The 26321-nt window shown below is 55.9% G+C and overlaps 1 protein-coding gene across 4 annotated transcripts; it reads left to right on the forward strand.

The window, feature by feature from the left end:
• The first annotated feature begins 125 nt into the window (after nucleotides 1-125).
• MSI1 (musashi RNA binding protein 1) lies at nucleotides 126-25835 on the forward strand. Of its 4 annotated transcripts, none has more exons than XM_088532414.1 (15): nucleotides 126-421; nucleotides 636-676; nucleotides 771-852; nucleotides 978-1062; nucleotides 5161-5202; nucleotides 6822-6914; nucleotides 15851-15899; nucleotides 17753-17835; nucleotides 18100-18217; nucleotides 19641-19721; nucleotides 20977-21033; nucleotides 23450-23518; nucleotides 23626-23798; nucleotides 24045-24110; nucleotides 24948-25835. In XM_088532414.1, exons 1-14 carry the CDS (start codon nucleotides 363-365, stop codon nucleotides 24084-24086), a joined length of 1074 nt encoding a protein of 357 aa, XP_088388540.1. In that variant the 5' UTR covers nucleotides 126-362; the 3' UTR covers nucleotides 24087-24110; nucleotides 24948-25835. The 4 variants fall into 4 exon arrangements, with proteins under 4 accessions (XP_088388540.1, XP_088388541.1, XP_088388542.1 ...); XM_088532415.1 differs by having other exon boundaries at nucleotides 23644-23798; XM_088532416.1 differs by lacking the exon at nucleotides 20977-21033.
• The last annotated feature ends 486 nt before the right edge of the window (nucleotides 25836-26321 follow it).

Genomic DNA, 26321 nt, shown 5'->3' on the forward strand with positions numbered 1-26321 from the left:
CGGTGCCGGGTGGCACCGCGAGGCCACCAGCGAGGCCACCAGCGACGCCGGCTCCGCCGGTCCCGCCGAGCCGCGGCCCTTTGTCCGCCGGCCCCGAGGCAGGTGCGGCCCCGCCGCTCCCCGCGCCCCTCGCGGCCCCGTGGCGGCCCGGCGGCGGGCGGCGGGTTTTATGCGCGCGGCGGCCGGCGGGGTGGGAGGAGCCGGGCAGGTTGTGCCCGCCGGGCCCTCCTCCCTCGCGCGCTCCCCGCCCGGCGGAGAGGGGTCGGGGGAGGGGGCAGCATGGCCTGTCCGTCCGGCCCCTTTTGCAGCGCTCATCTGCCCCGGGAGTGCGGCGCGGCTCCTCGCACGGAGAAGAGCTCCGAATGGAGACGGACGCCAGCCAGCCCGGCCTCGCCTCCCCGGACTCCCCGCACGACCCCTGGTACCGGCGCGGTGCGACGTGGCGGGCGGCGCCTCCAGCCCCCCCCCCCCTTCACCCTCCCGCACCCCCCCCCCCCTCCCGCCGCCCCCCTCCCCCCGGCCCGGACGCCCCGGCCCCGCGCGGCGGCGGCGGCGGCGGCGCTGCCAACATGGCCGATGCTCGCCCTGCCCTCCGCGCGCGCCGCCGCTCACCGCTCTCCCCCTTCCTCCCGCAGCAAGATGTTCATCGGGGGCCTGAGCTGGCAGACCACGCAAGGTGAGAGCGGAGCGGGGCCCCGCACCTGCGGGCCGGGCCGGGGCGGGCCGGGCCGGGCCGGGCGGGCACCCACGGCGGGCGCGCTCTCTTGCAGAGGGCCTGCGCGAGTACTTCGGGCAGTTCGGCGAGGTCAAGGAGTGCCTGGTGATGCGGGACCCGCTCACAAAGAGATCCAGGTGAGAAGGCCACGCGGCCACCCCCCTCGCCCCTGTCGCGGCCCTGCCGCCACTTTAACCAACTTTCTCTCTTCTCTCCCCGTTTTGCCCCCCCTCCCCGCTTCTCCCCGGCCTGTGGCGCTCAGGGGCTTCGGCTTCGTCACCTTCATGGACCAGGCCGGCGTCGACAAGGTCCTGGCACAATCCAGGCACGAGCTGGACTCCAAGACGGTGAGGCGACTTGTCGCGGCCGCGCTCCGAGCCGCTATCGAGCGATGCGTTTGATTTCCAGTTAGAGGTTGTAAGCTATCGATGGTCGATATGGGTCGATCAGCCCCTTCTCCACCCCACTTATCAGCTGGAAAAGTAGCTGCTGTCTGAGCTCAGGTTGGGGATCGATCGATGGCCGAATGTCCGGGTAGGGATTTGCGGATCCCCGGTTATGGTTTCCATCCTGCCCATCGATCGCGAGGCCCCGCGGAGGAGCAACCGCAGTGCTCGGCGAGGTGGGACGGCCGCACGCGCTCGGGGTGGCCCCCGCAAACGAGGTGCGGGGCTGAGGCAAGTCACTACCGGCCCCCCTGTGCCCGGTGGCCTTTCCGCTTCTTCCTGGACGTGTGCGTCCCTGGCACCGCTCGCTCCTTGCAGAATCCAAGGCCCTTTTTTCTCCAGTTGTAGCTGCTGCCGCTTTGCCGGGTCCACGTTCGCCCCTTGTGTTTGCTCCTTGTCTCCTGCGTTTTCCCCTGGCGAAGTTTTAGTAACGGTCGCGTCGGCTCAGGACTTTATTGTCTCCCGGCGTGGCGGGCGCCCGCCCATGTGGGCCGCCGGCCGCCTCACGAGCAGCAGCCTCGCTCCGGCCTGGCTGCGCGCGGTGAGGCCCCGGGTGGCACGCGGAGCATCGTGTCGGCGGCCGCGCCACGGCTTGGCAGCGCTGGGGAGCTGGGCCGGCGGTTTTGGGGGGTGGGAGTAGGTGTCTGAGTGGGAGGTCCTGTCTCTGTAGTTCTAGCGATTTGCCTGCTCCAAATTCCTCTTTATTATTGCTGCCCTGGGGGTGAAGGTGAAGGGAGTTGGGGGGGGGTGGGCACCGGGGGCTCCGAAAGGGTGACACAGTGAAAGAAGAAGTTGCCGCTTGGAGCGGGGCCTAATGAGGAGCACCAATGTGTAACTTGAATTCCCGTGTGGTAGCTCAGCCATCCTGCTCTTTATGTGAGCAGAATGGAGAGGGCGGGAGAGTGAGACCCCCTTTCCTAAGGTTTACGGCATGAGTTGCAGCGAGATTTATGTCTGTTCCTGTTTAACTGCATGGATCGCTCCTTTTGATGTGTGCAGGTCCTTCCTCCCCATGGGAACTCCTGGTTAAACCTATCCCAGCCTTCCTCGCTGAGGGTGGATTCCCAGGACTCCTAAACCTCATTCTTTCGTGAGGGATGTAAAGGGAGTTTTGATCTGGGGGAAGGTTGCGGTACAGCATTTTGTGGAGGGCCCAAGGGTTTTTGTTTCTTCTCTTTCTTTCTTTTTTTCTTAGTAGCCTGTGTAAGCTCGGTGTCTGATCTGCTAGTCCCGTCATGACTGTGTGGACGGGCACAGGCCCCTCCTGAAAAGGCAAGTGGCAGGTGTCTGTAGCAGTAGTGATCCCTACCGCGTTTTGGGGCTAGGAACGGGGTGAAATCCCCGCTCTTCCATCCCAGCTGCCACTTGCCTGGATCCCTCTGCAGCCACTCCGGAAGGGAGGGAGGGGGCGGCCGTGGAGCCGCTGCCGGACAACACAAGGGCCTTGTGGCCGGCCATTGCAATTCCGGCAGGGTAGCGGCGGCACTTTTGTCCTCCCTTTGTTGGGAACTTCCATCTGTCCCCTCTGCTCCCTTCTGAATTTCATTTTGCTCCCTTTTAACCGGGTGTTTTTGGGGTTCGCTGCCCGGGGCTTGCCGGGTGGAGAGCTGCTGGGACCTGCTTGCCGGGAGCCTCTGTGTGCCTGCTCAGCTGAGGGCCACCACTCTGAGTCACGGGTTAAATGGCACAAACTTGTCTCAGTCCTAATTTAGGCTTTCGCACAACTTAGCAGGAGAGGCCGTGTCCTGAGCAGCGTGGGCCGGGTGCCTCCTGTGCCACCGCGCTGGGTGGCCACTCTCTGCCCAACTTGTTGCTCCATTGTTTTCCAGTTCTTCCTACCCCAGTGAGCGCCGCTCACCTGAATCTCTGGGGAAACCTTGTGCTTTTCAGGCTCCTCTTTGTTTGTAAGCTAGATAGTGGCAGCCTGTGGGGTTATTTATGGAAATGCTTGATAGGAGAATTGGCTTTGCAGTCTCAAGGTAAAACATTTGCGTGACTCTGTAAAGATGCAGCCAGCTGCTGTCTTGAGCGGCTTCATTTCGTCCTGGGGAAAGGGCAGTCCTGGAGCTGCTCGTTTGCCATACGGCCTTTTTGTTGACGAGTTGTTGTCGGGTTCATCTTTGGTGGTGGAGAGAGAAGCGCGGCTCCCCGGCGAGGTGCGTTGCGTGGGCAAACCCCAGTGTCTGCTCCCTGAGGAAGGGTGCTGCGGAGCCAGGCACCAATGCACCTGCAACAGCAGAGGGGTCCCTGTCCCAGTGCCGCGTGGGGCGAACGGCGAGCGGCTCCTGCCTGAGCAACATCCCCTCGCTGCAGCCTTTGTGCTTTCCCATACAATTTGAGTACTTCTAAGTGCATTTACTTGAGAAGATTTATATCTAGCTCTGTAAAAAGGATCCGTTGCGTCAGCAGGTGACACTGAAACACAACTCCAGGGCTATGTGTTTTAACGGAGGAATAAGGTACCTTTTACCGGTGCTTTTGCTTTAGTTCGAAGGACTCCAGCGGCTCAGGGGCAGCGCAGCCTCAGTAACCAGAGCGCAGGGCTGAAGTTGCTCCACTGCATGTGTCCCCAGGGCTGCGCCGCCAGCCGGGCCTCACTCCACCTGCAACAAAGGCTGCTTGTGCAGAAGAATTTGGGAAATGACTGCGGGCTCTGCTCCCTGCAGCCGGGTGTGCGCGTTATCTCAGCCCAGTTGATCACACTTGGGGTAATGAGAAAATGAGGCCGAGCTTAGCACTGCGGACTATGAAAGCATCTTTTTGGCAGGAGCTGAATGACACTGGCTGAGAACTAAGAGACAGTAGATTATTGTTTTTGCTTATTATCTGCCATCAGCCTCCTGGTCTCCTGCCGTCCCCTGTCCTCAGTGTCTGCTGTGGGTTTTGGCGCTGGCCCGGAGGCTGTGGGCGCAGCGTGTGCTCATGCAGGACGGGGGGGACAGCACCGTGCCCCGCGGAGGCGCCCAGAGGCCATGCTCATCCGCCCGCGCTCACAGCTATTGCAGGGGTTGTTTTGGAGTTTATTGTGCTCTTCACTTTTGCCTCTGCTGACCGGCGTGCTGGGTTTATTTATGCAGTAGGCCGTGAGTCAGGACAGAGGTGGGGAAGGCGCGAGGCCGGGCTTGGGGTCGATGTGACAAGTGGAAAGAGGTGGCCAGGGAGGCAGAACAATGGCCGGGGCGACATGGCTCCTGTGCGAGCAGCCGGGCCGGTGGCACGAGGCCGGGCCGCTCTCCGGCCACAGCCTTCGCAGGGATGAGCCAGACCTGCTGCTAGCGCAGGTCTCCTTAAGCTGATTTGTGAGTCTGGATCATCCCTGATGTGATGTAACTTTACAAGAGTTGCCGTAAAAATAGACTGGAGAGAAAGAAGCGACGGTGAGGAGGAGCCGAGGCCTCCGCGGGTGCTTGGCTTCCAGCAGCGTTAGCTTTTCCCAGCTTTTCCTGGCCGAGCCAGCAGCAGCACAATGGAGGCTGAGGCACGCGGAGGCCCTGCTCCATTGTGTGCGTGCGGCGCGGCGGGCAGGAGGGGCGAGCGCCGGCCCACGCCGGGCTCCTCTGCTCGCTTTGCGCCTTTCCGCCCGCTCTTTTATTCCTTTATCCCGCGTTTTGCGGAATGAGGCGTTCAGCTCTTTGCTCGCTGCCTTTTTTATGGCCTGTCGCCCATCGGGTGAGCCCTGCACCCGAAGGGGGAGAGCAAAAGGGCATAAGGAAGCGCTCTGAATGCGGTGCTGGGGATGCAGGGCACCCAGCGCCGGCCGAGGGGAGGGTGCAGCCGCGCCGGTTAATCCCAGCATGTGACGGGCTCACGGTGCCGCCTGGCCGCGGCTCTGCAGCATGCTGGGACTTGTAGTCTCGTGGTTGCACCTTGTGGGCAGATTTCTTGGGTGTCTGGCAGGTGCCTCGTGGGCAGAGAAAGCCGCGCTCGTGGAGGAGAAATCCTGCGTCCGCGAGCAACCGCGAAAGCGCCCTCACCTCTTCTTCCCTTGCTCTCTTTCAGATTGATCCAAAGGTAGCGTTCCCCCGCCGAGCGCAGCCCAAGGTAGGTAGCAGTGCCACAGCCCTGGTGCTCCGCGGGGTGCAGGTTGTGCTGGTGAATCTTGTCCCTCTCCTGAGTTTGCTCAGGAGTCACTGAGTGGGAGCCGCTCTTGTTTCAGCGCGCGGCGCTGCGGTACGCCCGCTGTCCCGCTTGCGGTGGAGCACAGGGGCCCGTGCGGTGCCGGAGGAGCCTCCAGGCCTCTCCGCTGTGCTGTAGGATGGCCGAGGTTAGGAGTGATGAACTAAACTCTACCTGGAGTGACGCTGCTCCTGCCCAACCTGCAGCCAGTGTCTGGAAGCTCCCAGCCCAAGGAGAGGAGAGCAGGTCCCTGATGTGCCATGGTGCGGGTGGAAGGAGAGTCGTGTGCGCGCCTGCACGCTCGTGCATGTGAACGAATGTGTGGCAGGAAAGGAATTTCATTTTGTCCAGGAATTTCAGGAAAAGGATTTCACTTTGCGAAATGCCCCTGAGTGCTTCCGCATTGGAAAAGGCAGAAGCTGTTTGGAGTTGGACCTTTTCTGCAAGAAGCTGTGGCATCAGATTGAGCAGTTGCAGGAACTTGTTCCAGACGTGCAAGTAGAAATCTATAACTGGGGAGCCAACAGCAGGCTGGAGACTGCTTCTTAGGGTGAAATACAGATTTGGGTCTCTGTTCAACTTTAACGGTCTCAATTCCAAGTGCTATCATGGGAGAAAGCTTGGAAGAAGGAGCAATGAGAACTGCCAAGGGAAGAGGAGGCTGGTGCAGGGAGCGAAGTGGAGGGGATCAGGGCTGGGGAACAATTGGTGAGCAGGTATCCTGAGTAACTGGAGCCAGGAAGCACATGGTAGGAATTGGGTTAATTCCATTAAGCAGTTTGGTGACAGAAGGTGCTTTAGTGTTAGAACGGGCTGCTCTCCAAGCTAGGGAATTGCTGCGGATTAGCCCTGTGCTCCTTGGGGTAATTAGGACCATGTGTTCCTCTGAGAGCAGGGGTGTAGCCAAGCAGCAAAGGGGAGGATGCAGCTGGGGAGCCAGTTCAAAGGATGTCAGAGAGCCTCAGCCTGGCAGCAGCGGCCCCTCGCAGGGTAGCTCGGTCTTTCTTTGCCCTGGTTGCATGAGTGAGAAGTGGCCTGCCAAGGCAGGAGATTTAACTGGAGCCTCCTGAGCTCTGGTTAAGTGACTGGGGATGGGTGTGAAATGGGGCCCATCCCATGGGAGATGGGCGCTGGGTGAGCATAGCCCAGGCAGCCGCCTTTCTGTCCTGGGAAGCTCCACAGGCTTCTCCCGGGCGGCTGCAGTCGTGCCACACGATGGGAGAGACTCTTCATGTGCCCTACAAGCCTGGGGACACCTCTGGGAGGAGAAGGGCTCCGCGCTAGCGAGGGCTGAGGTGTCCACGACCACGAGCGTGTGCAGGCAGGATGGCGAGGGGGTGCAGGCTTGGCTGGGAACGTGCCTCGAGCTCCGCACGGAAACATGGCCAGCGCGTTGGGCTGCCGAGCTCCGCGACGGGCGGAAACTCGGCCATGGCCAAGGGGCAGAGGCTTCCTGGCAGCAGAGGGGGAGTTAGTGGCCTCTTGATTCTGTTCTCTGCTCCCTCTTGGTTTATTCGGTAAATTCCTGTTCTTCCCTTTTCCAGATGGTGACCCGAACGAAGAAGATATTTGTGGGTGGTCTGTCAGTGAACACTACTGTGGAGGATGTGAAACAATATTTTGAGCAGTTCGGGAAGGTAAGTCTCTTGAGTGGGGCTGGATCAAAGCGGTTGCTTCTGGGGCAAAAAGGAGTTTCCTGAACTCTTTTGGAGGCGGGATTAGGAGACTGAGTCTTCTGCGTGGGGTTAAGTAAATTGAAGGTCAGCTACAGATGTTGAGTAGCTGTAATTTCTTTGTAGGGGCTGGAGCTTGTGATTCCTGCCCCGTGATGATTTGAAACAGAGAGCTCGAGCTCGTTCTTAGAGCAGATGGGACTTGGGCTAAGACGTGCTTTTCCCTCCTCTGTACACCGAGGCCTCGGAGGGCATTTTGGGCCTGCAGATTTGCAGTCTGTTCAAATGCTGAAGGAAGGCTTGCAGACACTTTTAACAGATCTGCTTCAGCATCAAACCTGGGATTCTGGCCTTGGTTCTCATTCCAAGCCTTGTGATTGATACTTCCGTAATCCTTTATTAAAAATAAGCCCTTTGGTCCTGCAACTTCTCCTGCTGAGTCCTGGGCAAGTGGTGATGTTGTTTTTGGATATTTGAAGGAAATTTGGCAAGTAGGCTGTGTTAGTGTGTGGCTTTCCCTGTGCCAGCTGCTGGTGTGGGGAAGGGAAGACTTCTGAGATTTAGTCATTTGTGCCCTTGTTCCTTGACAGCCAGTTGTGCAAATAGTGTGTGGGACAGAACTGAGGGATACAAAGGGGTTCAGTCTTGGCCCTTCAGCCACATCTGGAGACTGAGCGCTCTAGATGCAACAGCAGTAATGCTGGACCCAAGGTTTGCAACATTTTTAATGGAATTGGGAATGGGATTGGTGTACCTGAATCGTGACTGCAGTCACGACTGGGGCAGAGCACTGTGACTGTTGAATGGTGCTTGATAGTGGTGTGTGGGGATTAGCCATTTGGGAAGCGTTGGGTTCTGGCTGTGGGGACCTTCCTGCACTGGCAGAGGTGGCAGAGCACAGTTTGCTTGGCAGTGATCTTGCCAGGATGCTGCTGATAGCATCCTGGATCTGGGAGAAAGTACCATAGAAATTGTAATGAGTGTGATGCATGAAGGCTTTGGTATTCATTTTTATGAAAGATCATATGAAAGGACTGTATTATTTTTGAAGTACATTGGCTGGTGTGAAGAAGGGGAGTTTGGTAATCAGTTTTTCTCTGTCATTTGGTACTTTTATGGTACACTTACAGATTTGGTACTTTTGGTGCAGTTTTTGCTGTATCAAAACTTTCAGGCAGAAAGTTTGGGATGAGTGTTGTTCAGCACTTTTGTTCAGCTTCTGGAGTCAAATCTATGCATGGCCCGGGTTGCTATAGTAACTGCAGAGTAGGACTTGGTGTTTCCAATCAGTCCTTAGAGAAAGAGTAATGTGCAAAGTGGTCAGTGTGTCAAGAAATCCCTGTGTTTAGTTCTGTGTGATTTTATTTTCTGTATTAGAAGTAAGCAAACTGTATCGTGTCCCTGGCAGCTTGTACATGGTATTGCTGAGGGGCATCGCTACCAGTGCCGTTGCCCACGTGGCCGCGTAGTCTGGGGACTGTTTTTCACTTGCCTGTGCTTCCGCGCTGCTGCCGTCGCGGGCATGCGACGGGAGACCCAAATACCTTGGGCGTAATTCCCCTTTAACTTATCCATCCCTCCGATAATTTGAACCAGAAGCATGTCACGTAGCATTTGCAATTTACAAGCATTTATAGTCAGTTGCCCTAGTTTGAGAAGTCTTTTCTACTTTTGGGGTGTTATGCTGTTGTATTCCTCTTATTTAATGGCTGCGTGTTGAAAGGAGCCGTGACGTCAGGAGAGCAGCAAGAACTGGTTGTGTCAGATTGTTTGCTCGGATGAGGCAGAAGGGAGAGTTCTGCTTAGCTCAGTGCAATTCACGCTCAAAGAACCGGCATCCCAGACAACGTCCAGTGCTCAAAACGTGAATGAGGCTAATGCAGCTGCCTTCTTGGCTCTGAGGAGTTTCCACGGGGAGAGGTCAGGGCTGCTCAGCTTGACTCCCTGTCTTGGGGCAGCTTTCTGAGTCATCTGGCCAGTTTGGCTGACGAGAAACTCCCCAGACTTCTAGTAAAAGACCTGTCTCCCAGGCCGAGCCTCGGTTAGTTCCGTGAAGGCCAGAACTGCTTCCTGAGAAACTCTTGGGTCCCCAGCTCCAGGGCAGCTCTGGGGTTCTCGGCTCTGAGTGTCTTACTCTGTGGTTTCTAGGACTCAGAAATGATGGTTACAATTTCAGATGTGACTCATTCTTATGGAGGACATGAGTTCAATACACAGCCTTTTCTGGAGTTTGTTATGGTGCTCAGGGGCCTCTTGTTTTTCAGAGGTTCCCTAGGATCCCGTCTTCAGAGGTACTTCTGGTGTCTGACTCCTGATCTTCTAGTACCATTAAATGAGAGGTGATTGAACTTCAGTCATGCCATCCTCATTTTAGAAAACTTATTTTTTCAGAGAGGTTTTCCAAGTTATTGGTGGAATTGGATGGAGACTGTCTCATAAGAAATTGTTGAGGATTCCCTTCTAAAGCCTTATCCTCTAAGGGAATGACTTTTGTCTGTGTTCCCTCTTTTGAATGTTCCCATGGCTGTCTAGGAACTAGCAGGTCTAGGAACCAGCAGGGAGAACATTTACACCTTTTACCTGCCGTTGTCCAAGAAGCCCTGCAAATACTTTAATTTTAGTGTGAGGAGGAAGAGAGGGGTGCACAAGTCAGTGTCTTGGTTCCTTAAAATCCAGCTGCCAGGTTCCTGGAGATGAATATTAGTTGATCTTTGAGAATCCAATGTCAATCTCAGCTTGAATCTCAGCTGTCAGTGAGAGATCCTCCTTTGCATCCAAGGACGCAGGAGTACAAACAACCAAACGGGTCTCAGGTGAAGATTATCTTCTAGGCACCCCTGGGACTGCAAGCCTGAGCACGTGGTAGGTTTGCCACAAATTGGAGTGATGCATTTGGAGGTATTCGTTCTAGTCTTGCCAGAAAGCATGGACGTGCTGTAAGAATTACTAGAGAAAATCCTACGGCTTCTAATACAGTGGAGGTCAAATTAGATTATCCTCATGTTCTCTGTGGTCCAAATCTGAGAACTGCTAATTTGCAAGTCTACTCAGATAGCTAGTCTGTTGCTAGTCTGTGATCAGCAGCAGTGTTCATTAGCAGAAAAGGAGGAAGTTTGGTTTGTTTGGTAGAGCGTGAAAAGAAATGCTTTCCCATTTCAAAAAAAAACAACAACAAAAAAACAAAAACAAAACCCCAAATTCCCAAATCTGACATTTCCATTTTGGCACTTTCCCTATTTTCCTATCTTTGTGATTCTTTTTGTTTTGTTTTCTTCTCTTGCTGAGTCCAAAACTTTCTCTGAGCTTTTTAAAATGGAAGTGGCAAAAAAAAAAAAAAAAAGTGTGTGAAGGAAATCATGAGCATTATTTAGGGGTAAGGAAGAAAGGGAGAAGCTATCATCCCCTCTCCTTCATGTCAAATACTTGGTTTTGACAGGAAAAGGTGAAGCTTCAAAGAGGATCCCAAATACAGTGTGAGAGTCTCTCTTCTTCAAAAGACTACTTTCTCATTCTTTTTTCAAAACTGTTAATGAAAAAGTTGGGCTGCCATTTTCGTAAGGACAGAAAATAAAGTTATTTTTGAGTACAGTGACTGAGACTGAGGAGTGTTCTCGAGCTGACTTCAGTATCATGTAGCTACTAGGCTCTGAATATAGTGGAATAGTGTAGGAAGCACTTCTAGATCCAAAACTCAAATCTTTCCTAGTTGCAGGCTAAGACCATGGGCATGGTTTTTAAAGGCAATGACCTATTCAGCTGCAGGACAGAAATCCTAGGGAGAATTGCACTGACGGGATGTGTAGCCAAATGTCTTGGCTCAGGGTGGCCTGTTAGAAATCTTTAGGCTTCACATGGGACTATTTCAACAGCTTCCTAGAATGAGGTTACCAGCCTCAGTGAAACCTGAGCCAGAACGAGAGGAGAAAGGTCGTTTCCCCCTGCACCTCAGGCTTAGCTAGTCCTCTCGGTAGTGCAACATGCATGAAGATGACCTAGAAGATCTTGAGTCGCAGTTTCTTTTCTTCTTCAACTCATAGGAACAGGTTGTTCTATGTTATTTTAGGAGGACTGACTATCAGAATAATTTCTTCGAACAATTAAGTCTTGGAGCTTGTGAGCAAGTATATTTGCTTCACATTGTATGTGGGAAAAGAAAAAAACCTGAAAGTATCTTTTTCAGGGGCTGGTCTGATGAAGTTGTGGGGTAGAGAGAGCCAAACAGAGTACATGATAGGAGGTTCAGAAGGTCTCTCTTTGCCACAGAGCTCACAGAAGCTGTGAAATCTTTGACCCAGGATTTTGTTAGTCAAATTTACTTAGGCTCCAAAGTGATTGGACAGATTCACGGATGTTTTTTTAAATATACAGACAACCCTTCGAGTTCAGGAAATACCTGAATCACAAATGGCTGGAAGGGGAGGAAGTCTTCCGGGGTATATGACAATATCCTGGTCCTGTCCTTATGTCTTCCCAAGGTGACTGCTGTTGGTTGGTATCTTGGGGGGACCTTGGGCAAGGTGGACCTCTGCTTTAACGTGGTGGAGTCTTAAGTTCTTGGGAAGTGTCTTTATAAAGAGAACTAGAAACGAGAAATGAAGAGGTATTTGTCTTTATTTCCAGAGGGTCTGGAGCAAAGTCTGGTGTTCGAACTCATGCTTTTCTTTCCTGTGCATTTTTTACATTTGATGAAGCAGAAGAAATATATTCACAATGACATCTTTGCATGACTCACTAATCAGTTGTGGCTCCTAGAATGCTTGACAAGTGCTTGAAAACAATTTATATCTCTCCCTGGGCCTGCAGGTGATCTGTGTATCTGGATGAGTTGGTCACGAAAGCGCAGCCTCTCAGTCAGAGAGATCATGCCCAGAAAGAGCCCCGCTCCCTCTAAAAATACCCTGGGAGCAAATGAGAGTGAGAAAAAACTGCTGAGGTCCGAGTGCAGCTCTGACCTTTAGGTTGCCATCTAATACTTAATCCAAATTCCAGGCTGTTTGCCTAAGACAGGTTTGGAGATCTCATCGGGCAATGAAACCAGTGCCGCCCAAACCAAGAAAAAGCACGGTACCCTGAGGTGGATTTAATGACAGTTTGTGTGTCTGTCACAAATACATATTCATGTACTCCTGTCAGAGAAATGGTGTGGTTGACTTGGGTATGTGAAACGAGCTTTTTACATTCACTAATTGGAGGACCTTTAGATACTAAAGATTGACTACCTGTCTTGGAGTATTCCTTTAAAGGCATACTTGCTCCTCTGCTTGTGTTGGGCCTGATTTCCCTCGATTTGGATTGGGAGAACGCTAATTAATTAATCTTTAATCTGCAGCTCTCTGGAAATTCCTGGGATCAAAGCTACTTGTCGACCTGCTGTGGATTTCCAAACTGGATTTTGGATTTTCTTCCCCCAGATCAGAGGGCAACTTATGCAAATTCTCACGCGTAACCCAGTTGCAGTGAACAGATGGGGAGGGGAGGCGAGGGGGAATCTGATCACCTCTCTTGTGTCACTCGGCAGTTTGGCTCGTGGTGACAATGCCCCTGGAACAAAGGGTGCTCTGTGCTCTGCATCTGGTAGGCAGATAGCCAAAAATGCTGCAGCGTTAATGGTCATCCAGGCCCCCACTGCTTCATTCGATATTTGCCAGGTGCCCGCGGAGCAGCGCGGGAGCAGGTGAGAACACCTGAACGGGCCGGTCGTCTCACCTGTGGCTGGGAATGGGCTCTTTGCCCCCATTCAGTCCCATTTGCGGAGCTTTGAGAACGCCCCTGCAGAAGGGAGGGACCAGGGTGCCATGTGGGCTCTGCTGTGGTGGGGTTTTCCCCTCTCCAAAGCAGCAAGTCGTGTTGGAGCAGCCAGGAGAATCTCTCAGGGTTGCTAATCCCCTCTCTCGGCAGGATGGCTGAGTGGTTTCTGGATCATTTGGTTTTTATTTCTCATGCTGAAGCTGCCTGTGCAGCTACTAGTCCTCTGCCTAGTTTTTTTTTTGCGCACATATGTGCAGCCGCAGCTCATTCTAGGACCAGTTGAGTCACGATTAGTTGCAGTTCAGGTGGAAGACACCCATCTCTGTTCAAAGCCCTTGTCTGAGTATTTATAACTTTCCTCAAGATCTGCTCATGTGGAAGTGCATCCAACATTTCTCCTCAAACTTCTGCTGGATTTTTTTTTTCTTTTTTAATCTGAATGAGTTGAACTGGCTTCCTCTTTTGTGGTGACCTATGACTCCAAGGCCAGAGCAGTCGTGGAAGACGGGCTGGACCGAGAGGCGGGTGGCGTGTGGGGAGGCACGGGGATGGTGCGTCAGCCCCCTCGTTGCCAAGTACCTGTCAGAGGAGTTGCTCCCTGCCGGGGGTGTTTTGGGAGCGCAACCTTTCCCTCGGCTCCCGTGGTGTTCCCAATCCCAGATCCTTGTGGCCAAACGCAGGGGGAAATGACGAAACCTTGAACTTCTCTCTGCCAACGCACAGCCAGCGCAGCCAGCACCAGAAACCTAAATAGTTCCTGGGGAGGGAGCTGTGACCGTTCAGCTAAACCATTTTCTAGCAAAGCGATCCGCTGCTTTGACTGTGTTTAAAGAATCGAAACAAATATTTATTTAAGGAGGGGGAGCGCTGGAGAAGACAATTCACCCTGCAAAAGCCTTTGTTAACTAGGTTCACCGTCCGTCGCGGGCCCTTGTAGAAATGAAGCCCAGGGCAGGCCCTGAGTGTCCTTCCTCAGCCCCGGGTGGCTTCAGCCTCCCCACAGGGGCCGAAGCCTCCCCGGGGCGGCGCGGCGGCCGCGGGGGCAGTTGCCTCGTGGGGCGGTTGCGCGCGCGGCCCCTGCGCGCCGCGGGGCGGCTTTGTGCGCGGCGGGAGCGCGCGGCTAATCCCGGCCCGCAGCTGCCATTGGCGGCCGCGTTGCCCTGGCGACCGGCCCCGCGCGGAGCCGCCGCCGCCGCCGCCTTTGTTGGGGCCCGGCGCGGTCCCCGGGGGTCGCGGCGCCGCGTGCACGGGCTCATGGCGGTGGGTGCTGCTCTGAGACCGCCCAGCTCATCTCACCTGTTGCCGTCGGCTGAGACCGGCAGAGGTTCTTCGCCTCTGGGTTTTATTGGCAGCCAAAGCCGGTGGTTGTGGCGATACGCAGAGTTTCAGTCGGAGGGTCGAGCAGGGCAGGGTTGCGTTACAAATATAAGTCTGTGTAAAGCTTAGGCTTTCTGGAAAGGCGACAGGATGGGGAGCTTGGAGGTGCTTCATGGCGGGGGACGGCTGAGGTGCTGGACACACATCTGGTTGCAGAGCACTGGCAGGGACGTCCGAAGGGGGACCGGCTGCAGGCGGAGTGCGGCTCTGTGCTGGGCGCAGTTTGGGACAAGGCCTCTCCCGACCCCTGCCATGGGCCACCCAAGCACTGGGCGGGTTTGCGCCCTGGATGGTGCCAGTGGGCGCTGGGCTGGGCTTCCGGCTCTGACTCTCGTCCCATTGGCGTCATGAACTTGCAGACCGTGTCTTTGCGAGCGGTGTCACCTCGAAGTGGCTGCACGTGTCTCCTGGGGAGCGCTGGGAGGGGGACGGCTGTGTGCCAGCCTTGCCGCAGACCAGGCTGGGGATCCGCTCTGGCTTAAAAATAAATAAAATCAGGAAAACCACTTGGAATATCTGTAAGTGGTGCTGGGGCTCCCCTGGCACGTCGCACTGGGCAGGCATAAGCAGGGGGGAGGCTGCAGGGCGATGAGTGGCCGCGGCTGCCCCCATGTCTGGAGCCGCGAGCAGCAGCCCCGGGAGCTGCTCCAGCTCCACAGGCGCCAGGGCCGCTGCGGCTCAGATTGGGTGTCCCGAGCGTGCGGGTCTCTGCTGACTTGGCGGAGGGACGGACGGGAGCGGTGTGAGGAGCTGGCCGCTGTCACCTCGCTCCCGCCGCGGTGCGCTGCAAAGCCCAGTGGCACCAAGGGTGACACGGCCTTGCTCGCAGCAGCCCTGGAAACGTTAGCAACGGTTCCGGCTGCCCTTGCGGCATCGAGCTGGAGCTGGGAGCGCCTTTTTGCCAGCAGTCATGGGCCGTGGGCACCTGGGAGAGGGCAGGAAAGCGACTCCATCCCTTGCAGAGGAGGCAGCCGGGGCAGCTGCTGGCCGAGGCCGCGGCTCCCCTCCCCTGAGCATTTGCACGTCCAGTTTCATAATCGGATTAAGGCAGTGGTATTAGAGAGGAGGGATGGGTCAGTGGGACAGGTTTACACTGGGGCTTAAACGGAGGGGATTGCAGGGTATTTTTTAACCCCGCTCGGGCCGAGGCGGCGCGCGGTGCAGATGTGTCTGCGCGCGGAGACACCCGCCAGGGGAAACGGGGAGGGGGGAAAGTGGCACCAGGCGGTGCCGTGTGTGCTGGGGGAGGAGAGTGGCACCAGCCCAGCAGGGGGATGGGGCGCCCGCGCCCTTCCCCCAGCGCACAGGCAGCCCTCGCTCAGGCCTTGCAGTAAATTTGCTCTAATTACAGCCTCCAGCAGTGGGAAACCTCACTTAGAGGAAAGGCTCCTCCAGGGTGGGGGTGGGGTCCGCTTCCTAGCTTTCCCAGGCGGGCTCTGTTGTCTGAGGCCTCTGCTTCCCCCGACACTGGGAGGCCCCTTAGTCCTCTCCCCTCTACCGCTTTGCTTCTCTTCCCCGCCCCCCGCATTTTAATTCCGCACTCCTTTGAGGCCGGGATTTGGGAACAATGCGCTCGCTGCTCTTTGCCCCCGTGCCAAGCTGCAGACAAACAAGCGGGGTCACTTGCTGCGGCGAGGGGAGGAGAGGCGAGGGCGGCGGGCAGCACCTGCCCCGGGCTGGCCGCGGCGGGTCCCCTGCCCTGCTTCCTGCCCAGGGTGGCTGCTCTCGCCGCTGCCTGGTTGGCACCGCTCTGACAGGCGCCCTTCTCTTTGCAGGTGGATGACGCGATGCTGATGTTCGACAAGACCACCAACCGGCACCGAGGTGAGAGCTGCCCGGGGCCCCCTCAGCGGCGCCTGCGTAGGGAGGGCAGCTGCTATCGCCACGGCAGGGCGAGCAGGTCACGGCTGCTCTTTATCTTGCCTCTAGTCACACCATCCCTTCGCATCTGCATCCCTCGCCAGCGTCCCTCGCAGCACAGAGGGCTTTTGTCCGGTGCGTTTCCTGTGCTGCAAAGTCGCCGAGTTGCAGATATGTGAGAGGAGGCGGCCCTGTCTCCTTCCTGCTTACCTCCGTGGCTCCAGCCCGCAGTATCTGCCTTACCTTGTCCCGAGTAATCTGAGCTCTGGGAAAGCTGACACAAGAGCCTGCTGGGTGCCTGCTTCTCGCCCCTTCCTCGGCCCGGAGCCCGCTTGTGCTCCCAGGTCACCTTTTCCTTGGAGCTGGCTGGGAGTCTGGTTACAGGATGGGAGCAAGGCTGTGGTAGCCGTGCTCTGCACACCCAGCCCACCCGTGGAGGTGCTGGCCTCCCACTCCTGGTGTATCTAGATCCCCTGCACGCATCTTCATGGTGGTGCATGGCAGGGCTCGATGCCAGAATTGCACCGGCTCAGAGTCTCAGCGGACACTCAGGCTGCAAACTTGGTGCCCAGCTCCTCCACATGAGATGGTGCTGGGCTGCTCTCGTGTTGTTGGGAAACACTCACAGGCACCTCAGCCACCAGAGCAGCCCAGGAAACACTTTTTTGCTGCTCTAGGTAACAACTGCATGTATTTTGAGCTCTTAAATCTATTCTGGTTGCCTGGCCTGTGATGTTGCTCCACCATCATCTTAGAAGAGAAGAAAAGGTTTAACCCTTGTTCTTCAGTGGATACCCCCTGGTCACTTGCTTCTAAAAGCAGTGTCTGGTGGAGCTCAGGGTTGGATTTGGTGTCAGACTTTTACTCCTGAAATCCCGAGCCCCAGCTCGTGGTGTGGAGGTGAATGATGTGTGGCCAGCTGGGCACGTGGGAGAGATGGGGGAAGAGTCTCCTTGCAGTGCAGAGACAAAGGGGACCTCTGGACTGGGGATCCCTGTCTGGCTTTGGGAGTTATTTCAAAGTGCCATGAAATTAGCCACTATCAATTCTGGAAAGTTGAAAGCTGTTAATCCCAGCCTGGCTGTACAGCAAGCTTAAAAACATCCCCTGAGCCACCCCAGCTCTCCAGAAGTGCTGAGAGGTTGTCAGGCAGGTGGCAGGGGGGTTTTGTTTGACCGACCTGAGCAAACTCTGCCAAAACTGTCAGTGAAGGAGCTGGGGAGGGAGACGAGGTGGCAGCAAGGGGCAAGGGCCAGCAACGCGCAGTCCTGTTTTATCCATAACTAACTTCACTTTGCAAATCCCATGTCTGCCTTGCTCGGTACAATGGCAGGATTGGAATGTATCTGCTTCTCCAAGGCCTTTGGACCTCTTTGAGGAGATGTGCAGGGTGCTGCTGCTGCTGTGGTGCTTCTGGGGAGGGTGGTGATGGCCTGGCAAGCGGCTGCTCGCCTCTCCACCGGCTCTTTGTAGGAGCAGCTGCAGGGAACCTCTCAGCATTACCAGCCGGATAGTTTGCCTTGCAAATAGCAAAGTACCAAAAAAAAAAAAAAAAAAAAAAAAAAAAAAAAAAGATAGGAGGCACAGAGAGAGTTGGAAAAGGGAATCCATAAAGGGATGGCCCTGTCCTTGCTTCCTGTGCATAAAGGCAGGATTTGCTGGAGAGCAAAGCTGAGTGATGGCCATTGTCAAGGGCTGATTGTGCCACTCGAGGGGCCTGTGGCTCCTTCCCTTCTGCCGTCAATAAAGGGACGCGGGTGGCAGGCGCAACCCGTGCACAGCTCTGACCTGATCAGGGAGTTTTGCCTTTTCCTCAGGGTTCGGGTTTGTCACATTTGAAAGTGAAGATATTGTGGAAAAAGTGTGTGAAATCCACTTCCATGAGATCAACAACAAAATGGTGAGTGCCCGAGACAGGGCTGGAACGGGACCCCGGGGAGAGCAGGGCAGTGGGATGGCAGCAGAGCCATAAGAGCAGCTCCCCATTGCCCGCCGTGGCTATGGAGGACACGTGGAAGGGCTAGTGGTGGCCAGGACCCGCAGAGGGTCGCCCCGCCACGGCGGCGAGTGCTACCGGCTGCCCCGTGTCCCCGGGAGCCGCGTGTGCTCCGCGGGAACAGCACGCTCGCCGCATCCAAGGCTGATCTTCTCCTTCCTGTGGCAGGTGGAATGTAAAAAAGCGCAGCCCAAGGAGGTGATGTCCCCGACGGGCTCGGCGAGAGGGCGATCCCGGGTGATGCCGTACGGAATGGACGCCTTCATGCTCGGCATCGGCATGCTGGGTAAGGCAGGCACAGGCCTCTCCTGCTCCGTGCAGAGCTCCCGTGCGCAGAGCTGTTACCTGGGGAGCACTTAGCAGTGCCATGAGCCAGGCAGGGCGGCCAAGGGCAGCCTCCTTCTGTGCAAGGCCGAGGACATTGTGCAAGTGCCCGGAGCTGTTTGCGATCACCACTTGCCCTCTGGCGGCACCGGGGAAAACTGCAAACTTGTCACTGTTGGGCTCTAGCTGGAGCTGCAAAGAGGTGGCCACATGCTAGGGAGCTGTGTCTTTCAGTAACCTTGTGAACAGCGACTCTCCAGCAGTTTAGGAGAAGGACATACCTGCGTGGCTGAGCTGAGTCTGGAGTAATCTGCACCTCAGCATGTTCCTACCACGTTTCTGTGGGCGTTCTGATTAAAGAGTTGCTGGAAGATCCCCAAAATTTTCCCCTTAAAGTACAATATAAATATTCTCACTGGCTTTCAAAGGCTATAAAGACACCATTAAAATTGTAGTTAAGCTCTGTCTCAACTTTATTCCTTTCCCATGCCATATTAGGTGTGTTGCCAGAACTATCCACTTAACATGGGACTGTCCTGTATGAAGCGAGTCCACTACAGCCCCACTTCTTTGTGCCTGGATCTGGGCACGATGCCTCCAGCGTGGGTGCTGCCCCTGGCTCTTCTCCCTCCCTTCTGCTCCAGCCAGGCTTGAGCTGAACCCAGAGCCCTGTTCAGGCTCATCTCTGGGCGCTACTTGCCTGTCTTTTGCTGCTAAGAGTGGCAAACACTGAACAAAAACCCAAGAAGGGCAATTTCCCCCCTGCTATGTTTTCACTTGACTTATTGAAGGAAAACAAATCTGCAGCCTGCAGTTTAGGGTTTGCTTTCCGTGAGCCATCTGAATTTTAAGCCAGGAAGCTCAAACTGAGTCACCGGGAAATCCACATGTGCCTGTTTTGGGAATCTCAAACCAAATACTCATCTCCAAGTCAATGCCCCGTGTTCTCGGGGCTCGTTTGGGATAGGGGGTCAGTGGCAGGCCCAGTCAGCCTGCCTGGTGCCAGGACGAGCGCCCCGCATTCACCAGCACTGCTGGCGCAGGAGTGACTCAGAGCTATTCAGCCTTCCAGATGCCCCCACCTCCTCAAGCTCCTGTTCGTAAATGCAGCTGATGCATCAGCAAGCTGTAGTTTGCAGAGCTGCGAGCTTCTGTCAAGAAGAGGTCCATGTCCTTACATGTTTTGTAGAGAGGGAGAAATTAAGCAAGCCTGCTAAGTCTTCTCCAGACTTGCGTGCGTCGTGCTTCAGTGTTTTCCTGGCTTTTCCTGCCTTTAGTCTTCTTAGTTCTTTATCCTGGGTGGGTCTCTCTGCTGCGAGCAGATGGGGGCTGAGGACCCTGAATCTGCAAGCTTGCAGTAACAGAGCTCTTTTATCTCCTACCAGGCTACCCAGGCTTCCAAGCAGCCACCTACGCGAGTCGAAGTTACACTGGCATTGCACCCGGCTACACTTATCAGTTTCCTGGTGAGTGGGGCTCCCTGCTGGCTTGTTCGGTCTGCCCTCAGGTCATGGAAGGCCCTGGCACTGCCCAGGAGCAGGCTCTGCCCCTTTTACCTTTTCCCCAGCTTGGTCTTTCTAAATTGGAGACGGATGTGGAAGGGGGAGGGGCAGAGCTCTGGAATAGGTGGGAACAGCCTGTCCTTCATTAGAATTATCCTCACACTCCAGTGACAGGAAAAGCCCAAGGCTGCTCTGCTGCCCTTTATGTGAGCCTGCTCTTGGGGTTGCTGCCCTTGCACAGGGGTGCCCTGCAGCTCTGCCTGTCTTGCTGCCTTTGTGTGTGTCTGTCTCTTCACCAGAGTTGCCACTGTTCTGAAAGTAGCACCAGATTTTAAAACTCGTCTTTCCACAGGCCAGGGGATTCCTATCCCTCCGAGACACAAAATGCTGTAATGCTCTAGTCGTGGGCCAGGAGGCGTTCAAAACATTTGCAGCCTCCAGAAAACATCCACTGGGGTGGTGGCTGCAGATCCCCAGCCCACTGGGTGGTTTCAGACTCCTGAGGCCGCCATGTGCTCGAAACATGGTCGCTGCAATCAGTGGTGGAAACCTGCTGTGCTGCAGCTGCTCGGGCCTTTCTGCGGCTTCTCCTTCCCGTCTGCGCAAGGCAAGCCCGCGACGTGGCGCACACGGAGATCAGAACCTGCTGCTTTCCAGAGAAATGGCAACTCTGAGCATCCCTTCCTTGCTCCATCCCTCAGTCTAATGGTTAAAATATCAAGGTCTGATGTTAAGGGCTGGGAATGGGAAGTGGTGTCTTGGCCTGAAGCGAGGCCAGGTTGCCTGTGGCTGAAAGTTGCTGTTGCACCCTAGTTCTCTGGAAACTCTCTTGGAATCCAGTTTATAGTGGTATTAAGTGCCTCCCAAAACCATGGCCGGGTCAATGCGGCACGTCCTGAGCACCTGCAGCTGAGAGGCCACACTGGATGCTCACAGCGCAGAGCGCTGGGCAGGCCCGAAGCTCGAGGGCTGGGCTGCACAGCGAGGCTTGGCTGGCCCTGCCTCGGCTGCATTCGCTCCAGCAGCAAATGGATCCCGGCAGTCTCCAGGGCCAGTGCCCAGCATCTTTCAGCCCCAGCTCTGAAGTGGTTTGAGAAGTCATTGGCCTGGTCGCAGCCAGGCTGCAGCCTGTCCCCAGCAGCCACTGCTGCCGTCTCTCCGCGGGGTCTCCCTTGGGGCGGGTGATGAGTTCCTAAGCTGTCTTGCATTTCGTTTTTAGAGTTCCGTGTAGAGCGGACCCCTCTCCCGAGTGCCCCCGTCCTCCCTGAGCTCACAGGTCAGTCCCACTCATTTCTTAAACTCGCAGGCTGGAAGGGGAGAAGGGGGCTTTGGGCTGTTCCTGTGGTGTTGCTGCTCTGCAGCCCAGCGCAGCGCGACTGGAAACATTCCTTATTTCCACCTCCGTCTATAGTAGCTTAATTGGAAGTAGGGGCTGCAAGGATGGAGGGGGACTTGGTGCCGGGGTCTGAGAAGGGCAGTGCGGGTCCTGCCAAATGAAGGCATGATGGCAGGAATCCCTAAGTGGCATTTGTGTTCTGAGCTTCTTGCTCCAGGCCAGGTGTAAAACAGATCCAAAGAGCTGAAGTGAGCAGGGTAACTTGTGAAAGGTCGGCCAGGGTCCTTGGCCAGAGCTACTGCCAGGATGAGTGCTGGAGAGCTGGAGGAAGGGAGGGGACGTGAGGGGCATTCGCGGTTTCCCCGGCTCCCTGTGGTGGAGGTGCTGCAGGGAATGCTCTCCCGCTCCAGCTGCTGCAGCTCCCGCTTGTTCCCCGCAGCCTCCTGGGCAGCAGCGCGCGCGGTGGGATCGTGCAGGGTCCCGCAGCGCTCCTGGGTTGACGTGGGGGCGCAGGGCCGTTCTGCAGGGACTCGTCACGCGTGAACAGCCCTCGCTCCTGAGCCCCGGCCTGCGTGCGTGAGCTGCTGCTAGGTGCCTCCTCCTGTAGCCTCTGTCTGCCATGGCCATGTTTCCCTCAGCTCTGTTCTCTCCGTGGTACTTGTTGTAGAAAAGCAGCTTTCCGTAGTGAATGGGCTGCCTCCCTGCTCCCTGTGTGCCGTCCGGTGTCCGTGCTATCCCTCCTCTCCAGCACCTCCCGGCCCTGCCTGTTCCAGCGTTTGAGCCTCCCTGTAAGGAGGGTGTGGAAAGGCTTCCAGAGAAGCTCTGCGGGAAGGATCCATGCAAACAGGCTTGAGAGGGAGTTTCCATGGCACAGGACAATGCTGATCCTCAGGGAGATGGTCTCTGTTCCTGGGGGTGCCGAGGTTGGCAACCACCAACTAACAAATTGACCAGAGAAGGGAGAAGTCTCAACTTTCTCTTAATAAAACCCATCCCTGAAACCATACGTGCAGCTGCACAAGTGCCTGAGCTCTGCTCGGAACTTTTTGGTTACCAGACGAAGGAGATTTGAGTCAAGCCTGTATTTACACACATGATTTTTCAGCAAAACACAGGGAATTTGTAGAGGAATGTTGATGTCTGAGCGAGCGGTGCTTTTTCCCTCGCTGGTGCCTATCCCAGCGGGGCGGAATTGCCTGGGGCCTGGGTGTCCCCAGCGCCTGGGACGCACCAGGGTTCCGCACAACAAGGAGTTGTTAATGCCGCGGTCCTGGCGGGGAGCCACGCTGGCTCCCGGTCCCGAGCGCCTCGCTGAAGGAGCAGCTGGGCAGCGCGGCAGCCTCCCTTGTGCGCTCCGCTCGCGTCCTGTTCAACATCCACTGTGCAGCCTCTTGGCTAACGCGCAAGCAGCAGCTCCCGCGTATGGTCTGGGGCCGGTGCCACCAAGCGCACGGCCCCCTCGCTCCTACAAAGGCGCTGAGAGCTGTGCAAATGCTCAAGGGCCCTTGTGCCTTGAAGAGGATGCGGGGGTGTAACCGGGCTGCGCTCAGTGGGCTTGGCAAAGTGGCCGGAGAGGAGGGGATGGCACAGGCAGCGATGACGGCGCCAGGGCGCTGGGGAGCGAGCGCACAGGTGCCCCATCCTCACCAAGCCCCCTCCTTGGTAGTTGGCCCATCCAGGCTGTTCCTGGAAGGAGGCTGGAGTCTCCCGTCTCCATACAAGCAGGTTCATTCAGCTGCATGTTAGTGACTGAAGGCAGCGAAGGGGCAAAGGACGGGCGAGAGCTGCCTTTCCGCCCCAGAACAGCGGCTTTGGGGTGACATGAAGCAGCAACATGCCCAGGTTGGCCCAGGGCCTGTACTGAGCAACTAACCCAGCTGTAAGCCCCATATGATGTGTGCCTGAAACAGGCCGGTGCCTGCTGCTAAATATTCCTGTATAAGCTAGTCTGGGTTGCAGCCTTCTAACGCGATTGATTTGTTCTGACCTCTTTTTATGGTGCTCTAAACAGAATCACAGCGAATTTCACATTCAAGCATGAAATGCTGACCCAGTCGTTTTAAGGGCAAAGAGAAACATACTGGCTAGATGCCTCCTGCCCTGAGGGCTAGACGCCTGCAGCACAAGAAGAGGGAATTAAAGCTGCTTTGTATAAATTAAGACTTACGGCTCCAATTAAGCCATTTCTAGCTGTTGCTCCCTAAGTGTGTTTCCTGCTCTTTCACAACAAACACCAAAGGTTGGGTGGGGGAGTTGAGCAGTTCAGGAGCAAAGCTCGGGGCATGGAGGATGGAGCTGCTCAGGAGCTCCGAGCGTAGCCACGATGCCCCTGAGACGCCTGTTCCTTCCCTTCCAGCAATCCCTCTCACTGCGTATGGACCAATGGCGGCGGCAGCGGCCGCGGCGGCCGTGGTGCGAGGGACAGGTAACTGCCACGTTCCCGCCCAGCGCTGCGTCCCGCTGTGGAGGTTGGCGCTGGGCATGGGCAGGGGGGAGGGACGGGGTTGCATTTTTGGGATCTTCACTTGGTAGTTTTGCTGCCTGCCTTAGGTTCCACCCCCAGCCGCACCGGTGGATTTCTGGGCACCACCAGCCCCGGGCCCATGGCCGAGCTGTACGGAGCTGCCAACCAGGATTCAGGGGTCAGCAGTTACATCAGCGCTGCCAGTCCAGCCCCGAGCACCGGCTTTGGCCACAGCCTAGGGGTGAGTGTCCCCAGCCTCGGGCGCTGCTGCCTTTCCCCGAACAGCACTCAAGGTGCAGCCTTGTCCCCTGTCTGGCCTGAGCTTCCCAAGGAGGACACTGTCCTCCAAGGTGGCTCCTCAGAGCTGGCATTTCCAACCAGGAATGGCTGCCCCATGAGCTGGACCGGGGACACCTGTGCTGCAGGGGTAGCTCTGCTTTGCATCACTCGTGTTGCTTTATAGCATGGTTTTAACTCTTCTTTGCAGGGTCCCTTGATTGCAACAGCTTTTACCAATGGGTATCACTGAAGCTGGGGACCAAGGAGGCAGGAGGTAAGTGGGCTGCAGGCAGGAATGGGTGGTGGGAGCTCACCGGGAGCGCTGAGGTGGTGAGCCTGTGTTTGGGCTCCTGGCCATGAGCTGTGGTTGCTGCTGGCCAACCTGGCGTGCGGCAGGGCAGCCCTGGGCTGGCTCGTGCCCCAGTTCTGTGCTGGGCTCAGTGACTCAGCCGTGCTGGGAGCGCTGTGGCGAGATCACAGTGTCTGGGTGTGCAGGGGAAGGCAATGGGAGCACTGACAGAGAGAGCAAAGGATTCGGGCCACATGCACGGGCAATGCTGGTTGACGAGCCTGTCTCTAAGGGTCGGGAAGCCTCCTCCCTGCTGCTGAGAGGTGTCAGGGAGCGAGGTTTCCTTCCCTGTCTGGGAGGACATGGGCAGAGAGGCAGATCCGAGCCTGACGTGGCGTCTTTCTGCCCCAGAGATGGGCCTGAGAGGGAACTAATGGGTCATCTCTGCTGTGCAAACACGGCACTGGTTTGCTGGTTTAGGGGAAAAAAAAAAACCTGCAAATGGAAGGCAGAAACTTCCAGGGCAGGGTGTCCATGGCAGCGTGGCCTGGCAGGGCTGCGCGGAGCCCAGCGCAGGGTGGACCACGGCACGGCCGCGAGCCTGGAGCGCCGCGTGTCCTGGCCTGCCAGGCCTAGCGCTGCCGTTAGCAAAGGAAGCGCCGCTGCCGCACCGAGATGCGGAGCAAACTGCCCAGAAAGTCCGTGTTGGGGCAGGTTTGGGTATCGGGTATTTCCATCGAATGGCGCCGGAGGGAAAACCGCCACGGGGGCAGTCGCTGGCTGGTCCTGATCCTGTCCCTTGCCTCCCCGTGTCTCCCGCAGACTCCCCAGTGCCCGCGCCGAGGACGGCGGCTGGAGGAGCTGGTGAGCCTCGGGGCTGAGCGAGGGTTACCTTTTTCTGGAATCAAACTGCACACTGCCGGTGGCTGCCAGGCTCCTGCCGCCCTGCCCTGATCTCTCCCTTTGACCAGATCACACTGGACTGAACCCGAGGAGATCATCTCGCTTTCTTACTAACCACCGACGGTTTACGCTTCCCCTCCCTGCCCCCCGGCCCACCGATTCTTCTTTTATTTATTTTACTAGCTGTTAGTTTTATTTTTTTATTTTATTTTTTTATCTTTTTGGGGGGCTCCTCCTTTTTGTTGTTTGCTCTTTCCTGAGCTAGTAGACATATTTTATGAATTGGCTTTGTGATTGTGTTAGGTAGTTTTTATTGAGGAGTATTTTTATTTGACTTTGAAACTGTTTTGAATATTTTCAACTCTGTTGTTGTTGTCGTCAGTGTTTTTAAAGCACGGTATGTAACGAGAATGCAGTTCTGAAGGGAAGAAAGAGACGCAGAGAGAGCAAAGGCTAAGAGGAACTGATGTATTTCTATTTTTTTTTAAAGAAACTGTTTTTAATTGTTTCTGTTTTGTAAATGTGAGGCTTTGAAAAGCGTGAGACTCCAAGATCTGAAAACGTTGGACAGTGCTATGGAACAAAACAAATGTATATTTTGCTAAGTGAAAAACACTATCCTTTACAGCTGAGAGAATTTCTGTTTTCCTAGGTTTAGTTTTATGTGGGGTTTTCTTTCTCCTCCTGTATAATATGTAAATATCGCGAGGTGACCCTGGCTGCCTCCCGCAGCCTGGCTCCAAGGAGCAGCTCCAGGTCCCGCACTTGGTGCCGCAGTGTGAGCAATACTCTCCAGCAGAATCCTGACAGGACTCCGTTCTTTTTTTGTACACCTTTTACTGTAAGATTTTAAGACCTCTGATGAGATGGAAGGGGGGGTGGGGGCAGGGGTGAGATGCACCGGCCACGGGCCGCGTTGCCGGGCACGTTAAAGCTGCTTCTGATCACTCCATGTACAGACTCCATCACTGGGCTCCGTAGCGCCAGCGTCCGGGTTGGCTTTAGGTAAAAGGGCTTGACTGCCACTGCTTGTCTTGGTTACTTTGCAAGGAATTGACTCTCCAAATGCTATTGCTCGTGTCACAGCTGGCGGGGAAGGGGATGCTCCCTATCGAGGGCAGCAGGAGGGACGGACGTTGCCCCGCAGCAGGGCACATTCAGGCCCTGGCTCTGCAGAGGTCAAGGCGCCAACTTGGGCAGTCGTTAACTGGGAGAAAAGCAGGAGGGTGGTGATTTGGGGGCGGGTTAAGGGCTTCTCAGGGATTACACAAATTACAGAATCGCAGCTTCCTG

Source organism: Tinamus guttatus, unplaced genomic scaffold, assembly GCF_059628265.1.
Source record: "Tinamus guttatus ecotype Peru unplaced genomic scaffold, ASM5962826v1 Tinamus_guttatus_pri_ptg000459l, whole genome shotgun sequence".
Classification (NCBI taxonomy): Eukaryota; Metazoa; Chordata; class Aves; order Tinamiformes; family Tinamidae; genus Tinamus; species Tinamus guttatus.